The 18,225-nt window shown below is 40.9% G+C and overlaps 1 protein-coding gene across 1 annotated transcript in view; it reads left to right on the top strand.

The window, feature by feature from the left end:
- STAM (signal transducing adaptor molecule) overlaps positions 1 to 15,997 on the top strand; it is a 50,577-nt gene extending 34,580 nt beyond the window's left edge. Inside the window, exons 9-14 of the mRNA XM_004605345.2 lie at positions 2,720 to 2,808; positions 5,535 to 5,622; positions 6,420 to 6,474; positions 7,377 to 7,530; positions 8,231 to 8,406; positions 12,827 to 15,997. Coding sequence (XP_004605402.1) covers positions 2,720 to 2,808; positions 5,535 to 5,622; positions 6,420 to 6,474; positions 7,377 to 7,530; positions 8,231 to 8,406; positions 12,827 to 13,058 — 794 coding nt within the window. The 3' untranslated portion in view covers positions 13,059 to 15,997. The remainder of the gene's footprint in view (positions 1 to 2,719; positions 2,809 to 5,534; positions 5,623 to 6,419; positions 6,475 to 7,376; positions 7,531 to 8,230; positions 8,407 to 12,826) is intronic.
- Positions 15,998 to 18,225: the final 2,228 nt, after the last annotated feature.

Here is an 18,225-nt window from a genome sequence, read left to right as displayed (position 1 = left end):
AGGCAAACGCTCTCCCCTCTGTACTATCACTCCGGCCCCTAGGAGAAGAATTCAACAGTGAAGGAGCCATTATAGATCTTTTGTGAAACCAGAGTTCTCTCATAGTTAGTGTTGGGTTATTTTGTGTCATGAGCAGATGTGATTCCTGATACCCATTCATTAATTACTTTTTTTAGGTTGTTGAAACTTGTTTAAAGGGAGTGCATATTTTGCTGACTTTTAACCCCTGTGTTTTTTTTGGGTTGTTACTATGTTTTTGAGGGTTTTGGGTACTTCATCTTCTCCCCCCGTGGCAAGCTGTTGGAAATGGTCGACATGTTTTAGACTTGTAGTTCACTCTAGATCATGTAAATGGGAGCTAGGACTGTAGCAAGTTAGGATTCCCACGCTTGGAAAATGAGTACCTGCACCGTCCTCACAGCATCGCCAGCTTCCTTGATGTGATCGGTGAATAGGTATCCTGCTTAGTGTGTTTATATTTTGAAGATGCAGTAAAACACTGTGAAAACACTTTCTCTTACACACATCATTCGTACATAACAGTCACAGTACTAGTCCTGATGAGAGAAAGGGCTGCTTTCCTCATCTCGGGCAGCTGTCCGGCTGTGAAGACTGTTTGTTCTCTGTGGCTCACGGCCAGTGTGGCGCTGTCCCGCTTTCCACTTATAGTAGCTCCGAGTATCCGGAGGAAAAGATACCTGGAGCAGATGTCGTCCCCACCCCCATGGGAAATGAAATCAGCTCAACTTTTTTTTTTTTTTTGGTATGTAGATTTTGCTTAATGGTGATTGGAATGGAATGGATATAGTGCTTATCTTGGGAATTAAACTATTTCCGTTTTATGCACAAGTGCACAACACAGAATTGTAACTGATTTAACTTCTTCTCAGAGCAAAACCACAGGGCAGATTTCATAGTGGGGGACTAGGAGAGTCAGATAGATTGGCATTCAAGCCCAGGCTTTGTAATGCATTATCTTTATCTTGTGTAAGAGGTTTAAATCTTCAGTCTCATTATATAAGATGTGTATATCTCATCAAATTGTTCTGGAGATTCATTGGAGGAACTGTAATATTCCATTAAGCATCTTTATTTTTTATTTACTTGGGTTTGGGACTGCACCTGGTTGTGCTCAGGACTGACCATTCATGGGGCTCGGGGGACCATATATGGCGCTGGAGATCAAACCAGGGTCAGCTGCATGCCAGGCGAGCTGCTAACCTCCTCTACTCACTCGCTGTCCACCAAGCATATCTAATAATAGATTAAAAGATATTCTTTACCTTTCGTTCTTCCCCTCTGGTTCCCCTTTCCATCTGACTCGGGCCAGAGAGATAGCTCCACGGACTGAGCACATGCTTTCCTGTCAGAGGCTTGTCCAGTCCTGGCACCTGTGATCCCCAAGCACCACCAGGAGTATCCTCTGATGTGTGCTGCGTGTGGTTCCAAAATGGGATTTTATAGTGTGGATTGACACATTGATACAAGGTGGACAGAGCAGAAGGGAAGTTAGTTACTTCACTGAAAAATGTTATTTCATTTATTTTGGTTTTGGGGCTACGTCCGGTGGTGCTCAGATCCTTCTGCCTCTGTGCTTCAGGGTCATTTCTGGTAGTGCTCAGGGGTCCAGCTGGTGCCTGGGATTGAAGCAAGGCCTTCAGCTTGCTGAGCTGTGTCCTTAGCTCAGAAATTGATTCCTTTCAAAATGTGTCTCCATCTTGGACCTCGGGGGATAGAACAGTGCCCTGGGCTCAGGCCTTGCCAGTGGCTGACCTGGTGCCATCCCCAGCACCATGCAGCCTCCTGAGTATTTGAGTGTAGCCCTGTGGGCTCCTGAGCTGAGCAGGGTGTGCCCTGCTGCCTCCTGGCACTGCTGCTTCCTCGGGCTCCAGTGCTGAGCCACCAGGTTGGCTGGGCATCATGGGCGGGAGTCCCCCAGCCCCCTGGGCACTGCTTGGAGTTCCCTCCCCCATAAAAGGGTATGCTCTTTTGGACACATTTAATTACTATGTTTGTCGTAATCTTGTATTAATGTTGTTTTGAGTCATTTAAAAAGAAATGGTGGGCCGAAGCGATAGTACAGGGAGGGCATTTGCCTTGCACATGGCCAACCTGGGCTCGATCCCCGGCATCCCATATGGTCCCCAAGCACCACCAGGAGTAATTCCTGAGTGCAGAGCCAGGAGTAACCCCTAAACATTGCTGGGTGTGACCCAAAAAGCATAAATAAATAAAGAGAAAAAGAAATGGTTTGAGTTAAACAAAGGGAATAGGTGTTCCTTACTCTTTTTCTCTTTTTGTTGTGAAGACTGATCCATGGAAGACTTGAGAATGATTCCGTGGAAAATTCACATCCCTCTGAGGCTGCTTGCAGAGTTCTTTACTAACCTGGGTGGCAGCCTCTTAGTAACAGTCCGAGTGCCACACTGGAGAGCGCGACAGGGAAATTAGCTTGGTCTGGCGAGTGAAGACTTTCTTTGAAGGATGTCATTTAAAAAGAGGGTTTATTTTAAATTGCTGCTTTTATTTTTCCCATTATAAAACTTTGCCTTTTGTCTGTAGTTTACTAAATTCTCATGTAGTAGGTGACTAAACTTTGAGAACATATCTCTGTTTTTAGTGAAATACCGTTTTTGGAAGACAAAATCTTTAGAGGATAAATTTAAGATAACCCTTGACGTTTATTTTAAGAAAAAGATAAATAATACCTATTTTACAGTTAAAACAGAGAAGAAGACGGTACAATTCAGCGATGATGTTCAGGTAGAAACAATAGAACCAGAGCCAGAACAAGCCTATATAGATGAAGTAAGTAATTTCTTTGGTGAGAACTTTTTAGTGAAGGTGAAATTTTATTGTCTGTTTTCCTTAAGAATGTCTATTACTTTGATTGACACATACACTTCTTATAAAAACTCGAAGAGTAGATGAGGTAGAAATTCTCCCTGAAACAACTTTCTCTGTAGTTCCTAGAGAGGATGGGGATTTCTTATCTAGTTACGTGTATGTATGTGTATATATATACCTATATACACATATATATATGAGGTACATACAGTGGTGCTAAATATATTACATAATGTACCTAACCAGTATTTAGAATTTGCTTAGTATTTTTGTAAAAATGGGTTTATCATGATTTAATCATTCTATTGCATTGGTTGTTTCCAGTTCTCTTTATGAGATTTTTTGTTGTTGCTGCAGTGACCAATAATACTTACATAAAAGAATGCGACTTTTCAAATGTCAGCATTTAACTTTTTGGGAATTCTATCCTTTGTGACATTTTGGAATTAATAGTGAACAATGAGCTCTTCCATAGTTGGAAGCCTGCCTCTTGAGCAGGGGAGAAGGCAGCACTAAAATGAAGAAGGGATTACTTAGAAAAGGGTGGTTGGAAGGATCGCTCGGGCTGGGAGATGAGTGCTGAAAGTAGATAAAGGACCAAAAAAGTGATGGCTTCTCCGTATCTGTGTTGCAAACCATAATGCCCAAAAGTAGAGAGAGTGTGTGAGAAATTGTCTGCCAGGGCTGCGGGGCGTGGGAGAGGGGGGTATACTGGGGAGATTGGTGTTGGGGAATGTGCACTGGTAGAGGGATGGGTGTTTGAACATTGTATGATTGTAACTCAAACATGAAAGCCTGTAACTGTATCTCACGGTGATTCAATAAAACAAAATTTTTAAAAAAGTGAGCTCTTTAAACTTTATGCAGGCTTTTCTAGGTTTTCAGCTTTCGTGGGATTCAGAAGGGAAGAGGTGGGAGAGTGCTCTTTCCGAGAGACGCTGTGGAAGTTTGTGTTAAGGGCCAAGGTGCCCGGCTAGGTCAGGGAAAGTTATGTCCGACTTGGTAGTACATTAAGCAAAACCCATATTAGTGCCCTCCTGTTAGGCTATTTAGAAACCTTTCTTTCTCTGGCAGTCAGTCGTTTCAGTCAGGATACCATATTATATATTCTGTAAATCAACAAACATTATTCATGTGGTCATTAACTCATACTCTGATCTGCCCCCATTTTTTTTTATAGGCAAACTTATGATGCCTTGATTTATTTTTGATATTTCAGTTTGGGTGTCTTTTGCGTTGAAAAGAACTATTTGTTTTAAATTTTGATAGTCAGTTATCAGGAGTGCATGCTTTATGTGCGTTGGGACTCAGGTTGGAAGGGAACGGTCCCAGTGGTCCCCTGAGGCCGTTGGGGGTGACCCTGCTGATCCTCGGCACCATCGGGTCTGAGTAGCGCCACATCCTCCGGCTCTAGCGTTGGCCCAGCTGGACCTGGTTGGCTGCATATTATAGGGAGCAGCCCCACACTTCCTGAGCGCTGAGAACTGGACACTGCCTGGAGGGCCCCACGTCCCCCTAATAACCCTTCACTTAAAATACTTTTACATACCTGTGTCATATTCATGTCAATGATGGATGCATCTCAAACTATTTTCCATCTGTATGGAACAAGGTTATAGTTTTTGCTTTAATTAACCTTGGATAAATTACCTTGTAGTTTGTAATCCTTAAATTATTTGCTGTGCATACTCATGTTTAGTAGCATGACCATTAAAGCTGTGTGTAGTTATGTTAGTGGTACCAAATTATTCTTTGGTACATTGATCTATATTTTCATTTTTAGAAGCACATTTGTTTTTATGAAGTATAACTATATTTATGAAATGATTGTTTCATTAGTTCCATTGGAGTTACAACCAACCAGAGATTCTAAATTAAATCCCAGTCCTTGCGGTGAGATAATGTCCAGTCTTCCGACATAGGAGAAACAGATGAGCCCATAGGTCTTTCTTCCTTTTGTGACGAACTGAAACATAAGTGGAAAGAACATATAAATGAATTCTTAGGGCCTAGTGGAGCAGCTTTAGCTTGCTGAGCTGTGTCTTACTGAACAGCTGCTTTATTCTCAGTGGAGAAGCGCGAACTCCGAGGTTCACCATGAGTGATGCCATCTTGAGAGGCTGCTACGGTCGCTCCCAGACAGTGATCCGTTGAGTGTGACCGGAGAGGCAGAGAAACGCTTCCACTGTGGACTGAAATGTGTCTTCTCAGAGTTGGAGTATCTCTGCTAGCAGTTTTTGAAATGTGTCGCAAGAGCTTTTAAAGACTTTGACTTTATTTTTATAAAGCTGTTCATGGTTATTCATTCCATTCAGTATTCCAACACCAGTCCCACCGCTACTGCACCTTCCTACTACTATTATTTCCAACTTTTGCAACCATCACTTGAGCCTATTCCAATAGCAGGCCCTAAATAATTTATTTTATATTATTTGTAATAAATGATCTACTAAAAATGGTCCAAAAAGGTTTCCTTAGAAGAAAGTGTGTGCAGATGGTTGATCTCACCCTGGAGCCATTCAGCCCATGGAGAGGCTTTGACTTTCTATGATATTGAACATGGGTGCTAAGTGCATAAAAGCAAAAATAGAATCTTCAAAAGTGAATTACGGAAGTTCTCTCTCCATAAGTCAGGCCGGTTTGGTAGGCGATTGCTATTTCTCATACCAGCTCCATAATTCCTGCAGGACAAAATGGACCAGTTGTTACAGATGCTGCAGAGCGCGGACCCCAGTGATGACCAGCCCGACCTTCCGGAGTTGCTGCATCTGGAAGGTAACCTCGGCTCACCATTGACTTTGCAGATGAAGACTGATAATTAGGGGTTGCATCTAGCTTTCTGCTGCAGAATCAGTGAATATTTACATAGAATGAAGAATAATATGCTAATATTTCTCTCTTCTGACAGTCTCAGTTTCAAATGCAATTTAAACCTTTGGTAAATTTTGAATTCTTAGACTTTGCTCTCAAAATTTGATATTTTATTAAGCATTTTAGAAACTGGGTTTTTTCATTTGCTGTATCTCTGCTTTATAGTTCATTAGCCATCATCTTTGGTTTTGTTAGGTCACACCTGGGGGTGCTGATGGGCTTTTCCCGGCAGCATGTGGCGCTGGGGATCAGACCTGGCCTTCTGCATTCAAAGCATGTGCTCGGCCCGTTGCACCACCTTTTAGTGTCACCATCATTAAGATAATCTTAATTAAAAAATCAGTCTTGGGACAGGGAGATTGTAAGCAGACAGGGCACTTCCCTTGCATACAGCTCATCCAGGCTTGATCCCAGAACCACTTATCGTCCCCTGAGCACCAGCAGGAATGATCCTTGAGCACAGAGCAGGGAGGTCGCCCTGAGGACAGCCGTGTGCGGCCCAAACCCCCACCCCACCAAAGAAAACAAATGAATTTTGGGTTCTGTGGATAAAGTTAATTAATATAAATATATTACTTCACATTATAATATAAATATATTACTTCAAATTACGATCCCCTATGTCTTATATAAATATGCTTAAAACATTTGTTCTCCTTTACCACATTTTCCTAAATTTCATTAAATCTTTTTCATTTTAGCAATGTGTCACCAAATGGGACCTCTCATTGATGAAAAGCTGGAAGATATTGATAGGTAAAAGAAAATGTGCTGCGTCTATACTGTGTCCCCCTCCCCAGCCTGTCTGTCCCCCTTCCTCCCTCCCTCCTTCCCCTTTCTGCACGTGTGCCCCCTCCCTTCCAAGGGCTGACTTCTGGTGGGGGCTCAAGCGTTATCTGCTGTCCAGCCATCAGACAGGTCAGCCTTGTGCAAAGCAAGTGCCTTACCTGCTGCTCTGTCTCTCGGCCCCTCACCCCCTCCCTCTCATTTTAAACATAAATGAGTGGTCTCTTTTCACTTTTCTACTAGATGTGGGGAATAAAATTAGACCCTTTTTTTTTTATTTGGTGAAGTGAGAATTTTTCTGACCTTTACTGCAGTAATCTTTTTTCAAAATAAAGGTAAAGTATTATAATTTTATATTTGCTATAATGGTAATGTTAGAAACTATAAATGACCGATCAGTTACCACTGCCTAGGAAACCTAGATATTTTGAAGTAAAATCAAATAGAGTAAGTTAGAATTTCATCAGTGCAAAAAATACATGATGTTTTCTGTCTTTAGGTTAGGATTTTAATGTTACCCACGTAGATCAATTTTGTTTTTACCATTGTTTTACTATTTCTAATGTTGTTTCATTTGAATGGTTAATAGTATTTCCGGGCTGAAGCGATAGCCCAGCAGGTAGGGCTTGCACGCAGCTGATTCAGGTTCGATTCCTCTATCCCTCTCGGAGAGCCCAGCAAGCTAACCGAGAGTATCTCGCCCACACGGCAGAGCCTGGCAAGCTACCCGTGGCGTATTCGATATGCCAAAAAAACAGTAACAACAAGTCTCACAATGGAGACGTAACTGGTCCCTGCTTGAGCAAATTGGTGAGCAATGGGATGACAGAGACAGTGACAATAGTATTTCCAATGATTGTATTATTTTTCAGGAAACATTCAGAACTCTCAGAGCTTAATGTCAAAGTGATGGAGGCACTTTCCTTATATACCAAGTTAATGAATGAAGACCCCATGTATTCCATGTATGCAAAATTGCAGAATCAGCAGTATTACATGCAGCCCTCTGGAGTTTCTGGTTCTCAGGTAAGATGGTAAATCCTTGATGTATCATTTACAATTCTCCAGTATAGTAGACATTATTTAGAATAACTGTTTCTGTAAACGAAGTGTACACACACACACACACACACACACACACACACGGATATGCATGTATAATATGTAACTAGCATGCAAAGTATTAACATGGGGCTTGAGTGTTGGCTGAAAGGCTGGAGTGCATGCCCTGTATTCAGGTGACCTGGCATCACTTGGTACCCTGAACACCACCGAGTAAGTATATATCAAGAAGGAAGGAAGGAAGACAGGGACCGAGTGATAGTGCAGCTGGTAAGGCATTTGCCTAGCATGCAAATGATCTGGGTTTGATCTCTGTCACCCCGTATGGTCCCCTGAGCAACCTCCTGGAGTGATACCTGAGCACAGAGCCAGGAGTAAGCCTTGAGACTCCCACATGTGGCCCTAAAACAAAAATAATTTTTTTTTCAGTATTTGAAGATACATTTATATGTGAGATAAACATTAATGCTTAGGTGGAAATAAAGTCCATAAGAAGCCCCTTCAGTGAAAATTATTTTTTAAAATGCCTTTCAGTAGAGTAAAAAAAAAAAAATTCCAAGTATGTAATTGGTTGGGCTTTTGCTACTCTTGCCGTTGTAAAGAAATGTCCTTTCTCCCCAAGTTTTAGAACCTCTAATTGTTTTCTCGTGGTTGCCTTTTCTAGGTATATCCGGGGCCGCCTCCAAGTGGCACGTACTTGGTTGCAGGGAACGCACAGATGAGCCATCTCCAGAACTACAGCCTCCCCCCCGAGCAGCTGTCCACGCTCAGCCAAGGAGCAGTTCCACCACCCGCAAACCCGGTGCTTCCCAGCCAGCAGGCCCAGGCTTCTTACCCTAAGTAATTTGAGTAGTCACTTTTTTATTGACTTATTTTTAAATTTTTTTAAATGTTTTTTCTTTATTGAATCACAGTGAGATAGACCCTTACAAAGCTGTCCATGATTGGATTTCAGTCATACAGTGTTCCAACACCCATCCCTCCCCAGTGTACATTTCCCTGCACCAGTGTCCCCAGCTCTCCTCCCATCCCCCCACTACCTGCCTCTATGACAGGCACTCTCTCTCTCTCTCTCTTTCTCTCTCTCTCTCTCTCTCTCTCTGCTTATCCCTCCTCCCTCCCTCCCCCTCCTCTGTCTCTCACCTCTCTCTCCACCTCTTCTCGTTGTCTTATTGCCATGACCTTCAGTAACTGAGAATTAGATAAGGAAAATCCAGGGTCAGCGTTGTACATGCTGTTTGCGGGGCTGTTCGAGTAGGGCTGGGCGAGAGCCCTCCTGGAGCATTGTGCCAGCCAGCCCGCCGGTCTGGGCCAGTGCATGCCAGCTTCAGTCAGTCTAGAGTATTGGCTAAGTACCTGAGTGAATCAAGTATAATAACTCATTTATTGGTTTTCAGTAAGTTATAGATAGTTTACCTTTATTATATTGCTCTAGAATTTATAGTACTGGTCTGTCTCTTCAAGACAAAAAATTAATTAATTTTGCCTTGTGTGAGGATTTAGTGTACATTGCAGCAAGGTGTAATGGTTGGCCCGAGATAGTACAAGAAGCTGCATTCCCTGGTGGTTCATGAGACAAGTAGTTGTTATGACAGGCCAGACTATTTTAAATCATTTACTTACACCCTGTGGAATGATTATATAATCTGTTATAATTACATAGATTTATTTTCTGCTGAAAACAAGTAAAACTTGGACTTTCTAGACTGGAGAGAGTGATAGTACAGTGGATAGAGAATATTTGCCTTATACTTGGTCGGTTTGATTCCCAGCACCCCATATGCTCCCCCAAATCCCACCACGTATGATCACGGAGCATAAAGCGAAGAGGAAGTTCTGAGTCCTGGGTGTGGCCCCCAAACACATGAAAACAAAATAAATGAAAAACTTTCTGAGTTCACCAGGGTGTGATTCTAGAATTGGTGATATTCTGACTCCAAACACTTTTTTTTTTTGCATTGGGGGGTGGGTTCTTTTTAGTGGGCGGTGTTTGGGGGCCCGTGCTCAGTGATTCTCAGAGCTTACTCCTGGCTGTGCTCAGGGACAGTTTGTAGAAAACTATTCTTGGTGGTGGAATTACCTAAAACTCCTAAATTCCCCTCCTATTGTATTCCTCACCCTGAAAGAGTCATGCACGAGTACTCACTGGAAGCAGTACTGTGTCACGGTGTCAGGGTATGTTCTAGTTTTGTTGTTGTTGTTGTTTTTAATTTTTTAAATTTTATTGAATCACTGTGAGATAGTTACAAGCTTTCATGTTTGGGTTACAATCTCACAATGATCAAACACCCATCCCTCCACCAGTACACATTCCCCACCACCAATAACCTATGTATACCCCCCCTTTCCCACCCTCCCCCTGCCTCTAAGGCAGACAATATTCCCCATACTCTCTCTCTACTTTTGGGCATTATGGCTTGCAACAGACACTGAGAGGTCATCATGTTTGGTCCATTATCTACTTTCGGCATGCATCTCCCATCCCACCTGGTTCCTCCAGCCATCATTTTCTACGGTCCTTGGGTGTCAGCCTCATGTGATGCTACCCTATACTCCACAAATGAGTGCAGTCCCTCTATGTCTGTCCCTCTTTTTCTGACTCATTTCACTTAGGTATGCTCTAGTTTTATTACTGGAAACTACTTAGGACCCATTCTTAAAATCCTGAGAAATTGTTTTTGTGAATGAGGTCATTTGTCAGTAGGTGCTTTGCCTGGATGTTTTGTTGAGCTCTGACCTCATGTTGCTTCTCTTGGGTTACTCTGGGTTTGTACCTGAGTATAGAATCCCGGACCAGGGATGTCTGACTCTACCCAGACCCTGTAGCTGTTACCTGCCACCTTTCAAGAAACACAGATACTTAGCGATTTCTTGAAATAGTTACACTGGCCAAAATTCTTATCCTTTTTGGGGGGCACACATCCAGCTGTGGCCTCCTGGTACTGTACTCTGTCTTCTGGTTCTGTTCTCCTAACTTGGTGCTGGGGATCATCTGTTTGACTGTCCTTCTGGCCCTCCAGATTCTCGTTCTTCAATTCTTTGCTTGGCTTTGTCGTAACTTGAGCACCCATCTTTCCCTGTGTGCGACACTGTCCCTCTGAGCTGTCACAGCATTTGAGCACTCTGCTGTGCTTTGGTGCCCTTCACATAATCCTGAGAGTGGAACAGTCTCATCTGCCCTTTTGTCTGCACTGTTGGATAGTGATGCTTGAGCAGGTACTCATCAAATTTAGTGAGTGTTCATGGTGGGAATTTCAAGCATTTTACTAGACCAGTGAGGTATGATTTTTAATTCCATGCAAAGGATTCACCAAAACTTTAGGCATTTTTAAAAAAGTTAAAGTTAAATGTATAACGTACGCTCTACATATGTATGCCAGAAAGAAAGGTGCAGTGTAAATGTGCTTGCATTTGTGTGTACACATTGACTCTGGCTATGAAATTTTGCATTAATTAAACTACATTCAAGTGAGCCATTTACCACGGGACTTGAGAGAAGAGAGGGAGGGGTGCTGGGGGGAAGGGGAGAGAGAAGAGAGAAATTGAGAAATGAGGCTAGAGTAATAGAACAGCGGGGAGGCTTTGCACACCAGGGTTCGATCCCCGGCATCCCGTATTGTCCCTTGAGCACCACCAAGAGTAGTTCCTGAGTGCAGAGCCAGGAGTATCCCTTGAGCATCCCTGGGTGTGGTCTCCCCAAGCCCCCCTCAAAAAAATTTAGAAATAATATTGGTCTTATGGTTATCATTTCCCACTTCAAAAGATCTCACTGAGAGCTGGGAAAGAGACCACTCTTCAATGATCGTGGTGACAGACCTTTGCACTGCTGTATACTGAGTATTTCATTTGGGCCAGACTCTGCAAGATGCTTTATATCCAAGTGTGATCTCAGATTTTTTAGCTTCAAGGTTTTACTGGCATGTAGGCAAACTCTCAAAAACTACCTAATTTATTATAACATAAATTGCAAATTAGGATTGCATCAGGGTTTAGGGTTCAGGGAAGGTTTTAGAAACCTTGAGGCCTTGCCTTTTGGGCCACCGGATGTCTTTAGAGCACACTTCCGCCCTCTGGGTTAATAGCCTGAACCCACCTGCTTGGGGGGTGTGCTTGTGTTTCCCACTCTGGAGGAGCCTGCATTCTCTCTGGAGCATAGTTTCTTTCTCTCCTTCCCTCCCTTTATTTCTTGAATAAACTTAGAGAAGAGAAAATATTTAGGCTGGAGAAAAAGATTATAAGAAAATTTTTTTTATTGTGACAATATGACACTATATCTGTGCAGTTAGCAAAGATGGGAGTTGTGCATTAGTACAGATGGCACACACTGCTATTACCAAGGGGCACGTGTTCACTAAACTATTCAAGTCTCCTGGGAGTGGCGCTAGTCACGAGAACAATCAGCATGGTAAGAGCTTGGGTCTTACCTGTTTTTTCTGTTTCTTAAATTGAGGTATCGAGGCTTTCGATAGCATTGGTGTTACTGTTTTGTGTTCACAGTGCCCTCTGCCTGGCTGCTCAGGGCTCCCCCTCCTGTTAGCTCTCACCTGGACAGCCGTAACAGTCTCGACTTGAATTCTGGCTCCCAGCCTTGTCCCAGAGTGAGCCCATTAAAAGTGATGGTCAGACCACATCACTCTTCTGTCCAGCACCAGCTGGGGTCCTTCTGTGTCATTCCTGTATGCTCTGGGATTCTTCCTGTGGTCAGCAAGCCTCTGGGCGTTCTCATATTCCTCCTCCCCTAATCCTGCCACTTCCTCTCTGCCACTCTCCCTTTTGCTGAGCCTTCGCTGCCTCCTGTGCTATTTCTGGAACATACTTGGCACTCTTTGCCTCTCTAAGACTCATGTTCCATCATTCTCTGTCGATAGCTTTTTCTCGATAAGATTCCTCCCTTGTGCTTTTTTAGGTCTCTGCTTAATTGTCTTGAGGGCATCCCTGCTAGCCTGTTAACTGGAATCTCCTGTTTCAGGTACTCTTGGTTCAACTATACTTTCCTTTTCTCCATCAGAGATTAACACTCAACATAGTATAAGTTGATTATCGTATTTCTTCAACTAGCTAAAAGCTTCACCATGGTGGGGCCTCACCCTCCCATCATCTTCACTGTTCTGTGCCTAAAATAGCCATCTTTCACCTATTCTAGGTATTGAATAGTTTCTGAATGGACTGATGGGAGGAGTGGATGTGCAGTGAATAGCTGTCCTGTTCCTTTCCAGAGGACAGAGTACTTGTCTAATTGCATGTGTTTTCTCCTCCGTAGCACAATGGTCGGTTCTGTTCAAGGAGGCACGTATCCCGCCCAGGCTTCAGTCTACAGTCCTCCTCCTGTTGCTGCTGCAGCCGCCGCTGCCGACGTCACGCTCTACCAGAACGCGGGAACTGCTCTGTCCCAGGTGCCAAGCTACAGCCTCACGTCGACGCTGCCTCAGGCTGCTGTCTCCCAGCAGCCCCCTCAGCCCCAGCAGCCGTATTCTCAGAAGGCTCTGCTATAGGACTCCGGCTTCCCTGCTGGCCTGTGCCTGCTCGCCGCCCTTGACAGTGTCTCGGGCTTCTTCATATCTTAAGACTTGTTTATCCTCAGCGTATAGGAATCTGTCTGGGCCAGAAGTTCAGATACTCAAGAAGGTAGAACTCTCTTGGATTTGCACTGACTTATTAGAGGTTCTCCCTTCTTTCCCCAGAAGAACGAAGCTACTCACAACATGGAATTAACTTTCATAATATGAAAGGAATGAGACGAGATTGTCTTGTACAAAATACTCAGTCTACAAAATGTCAAACTTACAAAAAGCTGTTTTGGCAAATATTCTGTGCGTGTATATATATACATATATAGAGAGATGTGTAACTTCATTAGTGGTCATTTTGAATCACAGTGGTGATCATGTGAATATATTTAACACTGTTAAATTAATTTACGTTGCTATTATATTTTAATCATGAACAACTACCATGTTTCATAATTTTTGTGTAAATTTAAGATAATCTCTTAAACTGCAGGACAAAGTGGTAGCCTATTTACATGAGGTCATCCTCTTGCCCATGTTTCGTGTTAAACTACATTTCCTTCCATTGTGAGCTGAATTATGTCCCGCACCTTCTGTCGCCTCTTTCTGCAGCCTCTGTACTACTAGCTGTCATCACACCAGCGCACAGTAGCAAAATTTGGTGCAATTAGAACAAATGATGCTGTTCCCTTTAAACTGTTATATTTTGGCATGATATTTCAGGATATTGTGGGACCATAAGACACAGTTAAGTGGGATCATATTCTTTATACCTTTCTTTGTCCTGGGTGAAGACTAGGTTTTTTAAAGCTGTATACTGTGTTTTTTGATGGCAGCGACACCAAAGATAGAGGCAATGAATAGAAATTTTTTAACTGGAAAGAAAACGTGAATCACACTACATTTTCAAATCTGTTGTCATTCTTTAGAATATAAATAAGATTTGACTCCTCTGTCTTATCTATCCCATTAGTGGTCTTTTAAATATGTGTGTCTTTAGTGCTTTGTATTCTTTAATTCTCATTAAAATGGATTTAAGTAGATGTTTCAAAGTAATCTCTATTCCTGGCTTTTCTTAATGATTTTATTGTTACCTTTCAAACTGGTTTGGGGGCCTGTTCTCTTTCTCTCAAACTTCTAACATGTTTGTTTTGGCTTCCTATTCAGGTGGATTTTTAAATTTTTCTTTCAAACCATACAAAATATGTTCTCCACTGACATTTCAATCTTCTTGAATATAATTTCCCTAATGTGCTATACTATTACTTAACACTGTTATTTAAACAACTGAGAAAACGAATTGAGTGTCTTGGTAAATCAGTTGATATAACAGATTCCATATATAATTCCATATTATAATATAACAGATTCCATATTATAATTATAATTGATTCGTTGTTGGCAAGTAATCTTAATGGTGACTGACTTTAGAGATTCAAATCTGGAGCACCATCTTCAGTTTAAGTGTTTCACTCTGGTGTTACGTTTTCCTGAGTTTAGAGGATATCGTTCTCAAATTGAAAAGATAAAATTTGAATTCATATTTATTGTAATCTTTTCTATTCCAATTTGAAAATTCTACTTTATCTGGTATTGTCCCCATGTCATGTTTTTTCTTTGATACATTTCTTTACCTGCAGCAAATTTATCGTTTCCCATATTACTTTGATTGACTTTGTGCTGTAAAATTAATTATGTATTCTCTGGTATGCTTTTTGCCCTGTAAAAGTCAAAGAATGTAAGGGGGAAAGAAGCTACCATATTACAGTGCATGTACATTTTCTTATTCTTAGGCTTAAAAAAGTTTAAACGATGAATACTTGAAATGTATACTTCATTATTTTGTGCTTTTCATTTATTAGGTACAAAGATGTCAGATGGAAAAAAGTGATATGTCAGGTAGAAAAATTCCAACAAAGACGAACACTGATTTTTTTGAGTAATGTGATCAGGGCCAGTTAGGAGCCAAATGATTTTGTTTGGAAAACTAGTATATGTCTTGCACTTCCAGAATAATTTAGCTGCCTCCTTTTGAGAGGAGTCTTACATTTGAGATAAGTTCATTATAATGTGAATTTCTGTGAAGCAAATTTTACTTCTCAGTTTAGTAATTTTAAAAGTTTGGGGTTCTCATAAAAACCCAATCTAGTTCATTACATGGCATAAGTCGCTAGAAATCCCCATGACCAATTGGATATAATAATATATCAGTGCCCTGTACTTGGTGGGAGTAGTCTGTGGTATGTACTTCATGGAATTTTACTGTCTTTCCTAACTATGCTCCTCCCTTCCCTTCCTGTTACCTGTCTCTTCTGTTCAGTAAGAGACCTTTTTATGTGCCTAGAGATTTCCTTCTTTATATTAAAAACTACTGGAACTTTGATTCTGTACTTTTTAATTCTTGTATCTAATGTGCTTATTAAACTACCAATTCATTTCTGTTATTTACAGCTTTCACACGGGTTATGTATAATTCAGCTGAAAAATATTTTCAGTCCAAAGTTTCAGATTTACATTTTGTGTAAATGTAAATTTACACTCACACTATGTGTCAAGTTAGTGTCCCGTATGGTCTCCCGTGTTGGTTACAGTTGGTCAGACTTTTGCTCATTACATTCAAACCAAGGTTTTCTCTCTCCTATCTGGATTTACTTAGTAATTGGTCTGAGGATTAGTAACCAAATTGTAGTTTGCAGTTTTACTCTGGCAACATTTTTATTTTCTAAGTTAATTTTTTTTTTGTTTGGTTAATGCTACACCCCTTAGAATAAAAATGCGCAGAAGAAACTATTTCCTTGAACGTCTTGTTTGCAGTTATCTTTCATTTTAGATTGATGTTTAGAATGTGTTTGTCAAGTGTCAATAGATACTATATTCTGTACATTTTTGATATGTTCTGAATACAGTTTCATGTATTCTTTTTATTAGTGTGATCCCGTTTTTGGAACGATACTGTTTAGTGTTATATTTTTGAGGTTTCCTACCTCCAGCAGTAGTTTATCCTTATATTCCAGAGCATTTAATTTATTTTTTTTCTAAGCGCAGTATTACATATTAAACTATTAAAATTCAGTAACACCCTGGGTAAAGCAAACTGGACTTGTTTAAATGATCTTCTAATGGTCAGATACTTATGGAAAAATTTTTATATTTTTATACAAGAGTAGTATCCAATGTTTTTATCTGATACCCTGATCCGTACGTTACAAGTATCTTTTGAATTCATAGCTTCAAAATGTGTATGTGTTTATTTTACAAGTTATACAAATTCTACTCTATTCAGCTGTTTGTATGTTATAATAACCTCCCAAAATACAAATTTCTAAAGGGTAAGATAAAAAATTATAATAGATTTTATTATTTTATTCCTGTATCTTACTGGTTCATTTTATTTGTACCTTAGGTTGTATATACCCAATTTGAAGACCACTGTTTTAGAGTGCAAAATTGAACAGAGGTAGTGCATGATATTAGAAGCCGTGCTATTCCTGGAAACAATATTTTTTAGACCAACAGAAATATTACAAAGATAATCACAAGAGCTATATTGTCTAGATTCACTAATCATTAACAGTTTATCATATTTATTTTACATCTTTATACGCATGTGTTCAATGAATATGTACACATCTCCTACGAAGGTGTGAATTTACTGAAGAGGAAAGGAATTCTTTCCCTTTTAAAAGAGCTCATTGTAGCTTATTTCCCTAATGTTAGCTATCACAATAGAGCTGAATACATTTTATAACTCCTGTAAAGATATTTCATTAGGTAGTGGCTAATCCAGTGTTTTCATGGCATAAGTTTTTTAAGGGCAGGATTGTCACCACCTTACTATTTTAAGAACACACTGTGGGGGCTGGAGTGATAACAGCGGGTAGGGTGTTTGCCTTGCATGCGGCTGACCCGGGTTTGAATCCCAGCATCCCATATGGTCCCCTGAGCACCACCAGGGGTGGTTCCTGAGTGCACAGCCAGGAGTAATCCTGTGCATCGCCAGGTGCGACCCAAAAAGCAAAAAAAAAAAAAAAAAAAGAACACACTGTATGCACTTTGTGAATGGTTTTGTCTGATTATGTGTATGTGCAATATATTAGCCAGTTAAGACACCAAATATTAATGAAAATTAGTTCAATGTCTATGATAATCACTTTTCTCAAAAAAAGAACCACTTAGATTCCATTTTGAAAATATATCTATGCCTCACAAAAGAAAGTTTTAAAAAGTTTTAATGTTAAAAAGCTTTGATTAAAAAAAAACAGGACATTAAAAAAAAAAAAGCTTTGATATTCTGTAGTTAAAAATGGAACAGTAATTCTAAGGGAGCTACCAAAGATAAGGAGAGCACAGGTGGGGTTAAGGCCTTGCATCCAGCCGGCCCTGTGCAGGTGGTACCCTGGGCATTGCCAGTGCAGCCCTGGAGACCCCCGGAGCACGACATGGTGGCCCGGGTGTTCTTGGCACTGCGGGCTCAAGCAGTACCCTCCCTTAGCTCTCCTTCACATTTCACCACCTGCCCGGGTGGTCAAGAATGTCTTGGGTGGACTTTTGGCCTCTTGACCATGGCCAGGAGCCCTAAGGCTGCCCACCCACATCCCACCTACCACCCTCCCCAAGTAACCGCAGATAAATTCACTTTAAGTTAGTTACTGCCTCCGGTTTATGGCACATGAGAAAGTGGCCTCGTTAATTTCCACCGTGAAATGTATCTGTTTCTAATATTGCCAGTGCTGCTGTGATGGTACTTAGGGTTGAAGAGAGGAGTGAGAACTAGAGTAGTGAGGTCCAAATTGTACTGTTCATAGTTTTCATCTCTGGTGCTGGCCGAATGTTTAGTATCCTAAATAAGGTGCAAAATCAGTAATGACTTGTTTCACATAAATATTTGGCCTTGAAAAATGCCATTACATATTGTTTAGTTACAAGTTGCCAATAAGTATTGTTAGCTATTAAAAAAAGATGGACTTTTTTTTTAAAAAGTTGATTTTTCTTAAAACTGCCTTTTCCTCTTGTGTACCAATTACATGTGTTTACATGTATCCATTATATGCTTATAGAAAACAGTCTCATGAATAAAATACACTTTAACAGTTTTCTCATACTTTAAAGATTAGATTCCTTATTGCCACTTATAATAAAATGATTTTATAAA

Source organism: Sorex araneus, chromosome 9, assembly GCF_027595985.1.
Source record: "Sorex araneus isolate mSorAra2 chromosome 9, mSorAra2.pri, whole genome shotgun sequence".
NCBI classification, from domain to species: Eukaryota; Metazoa; Chordata; class Mammalia; order Eulipotyphla; family Soricidae; genus Sorex; species Sorex araneus.
Note: the sequence above shows the minus strand (reverse complement) of the source record. Positions and strands in the feature narration are given on the sequence as shown.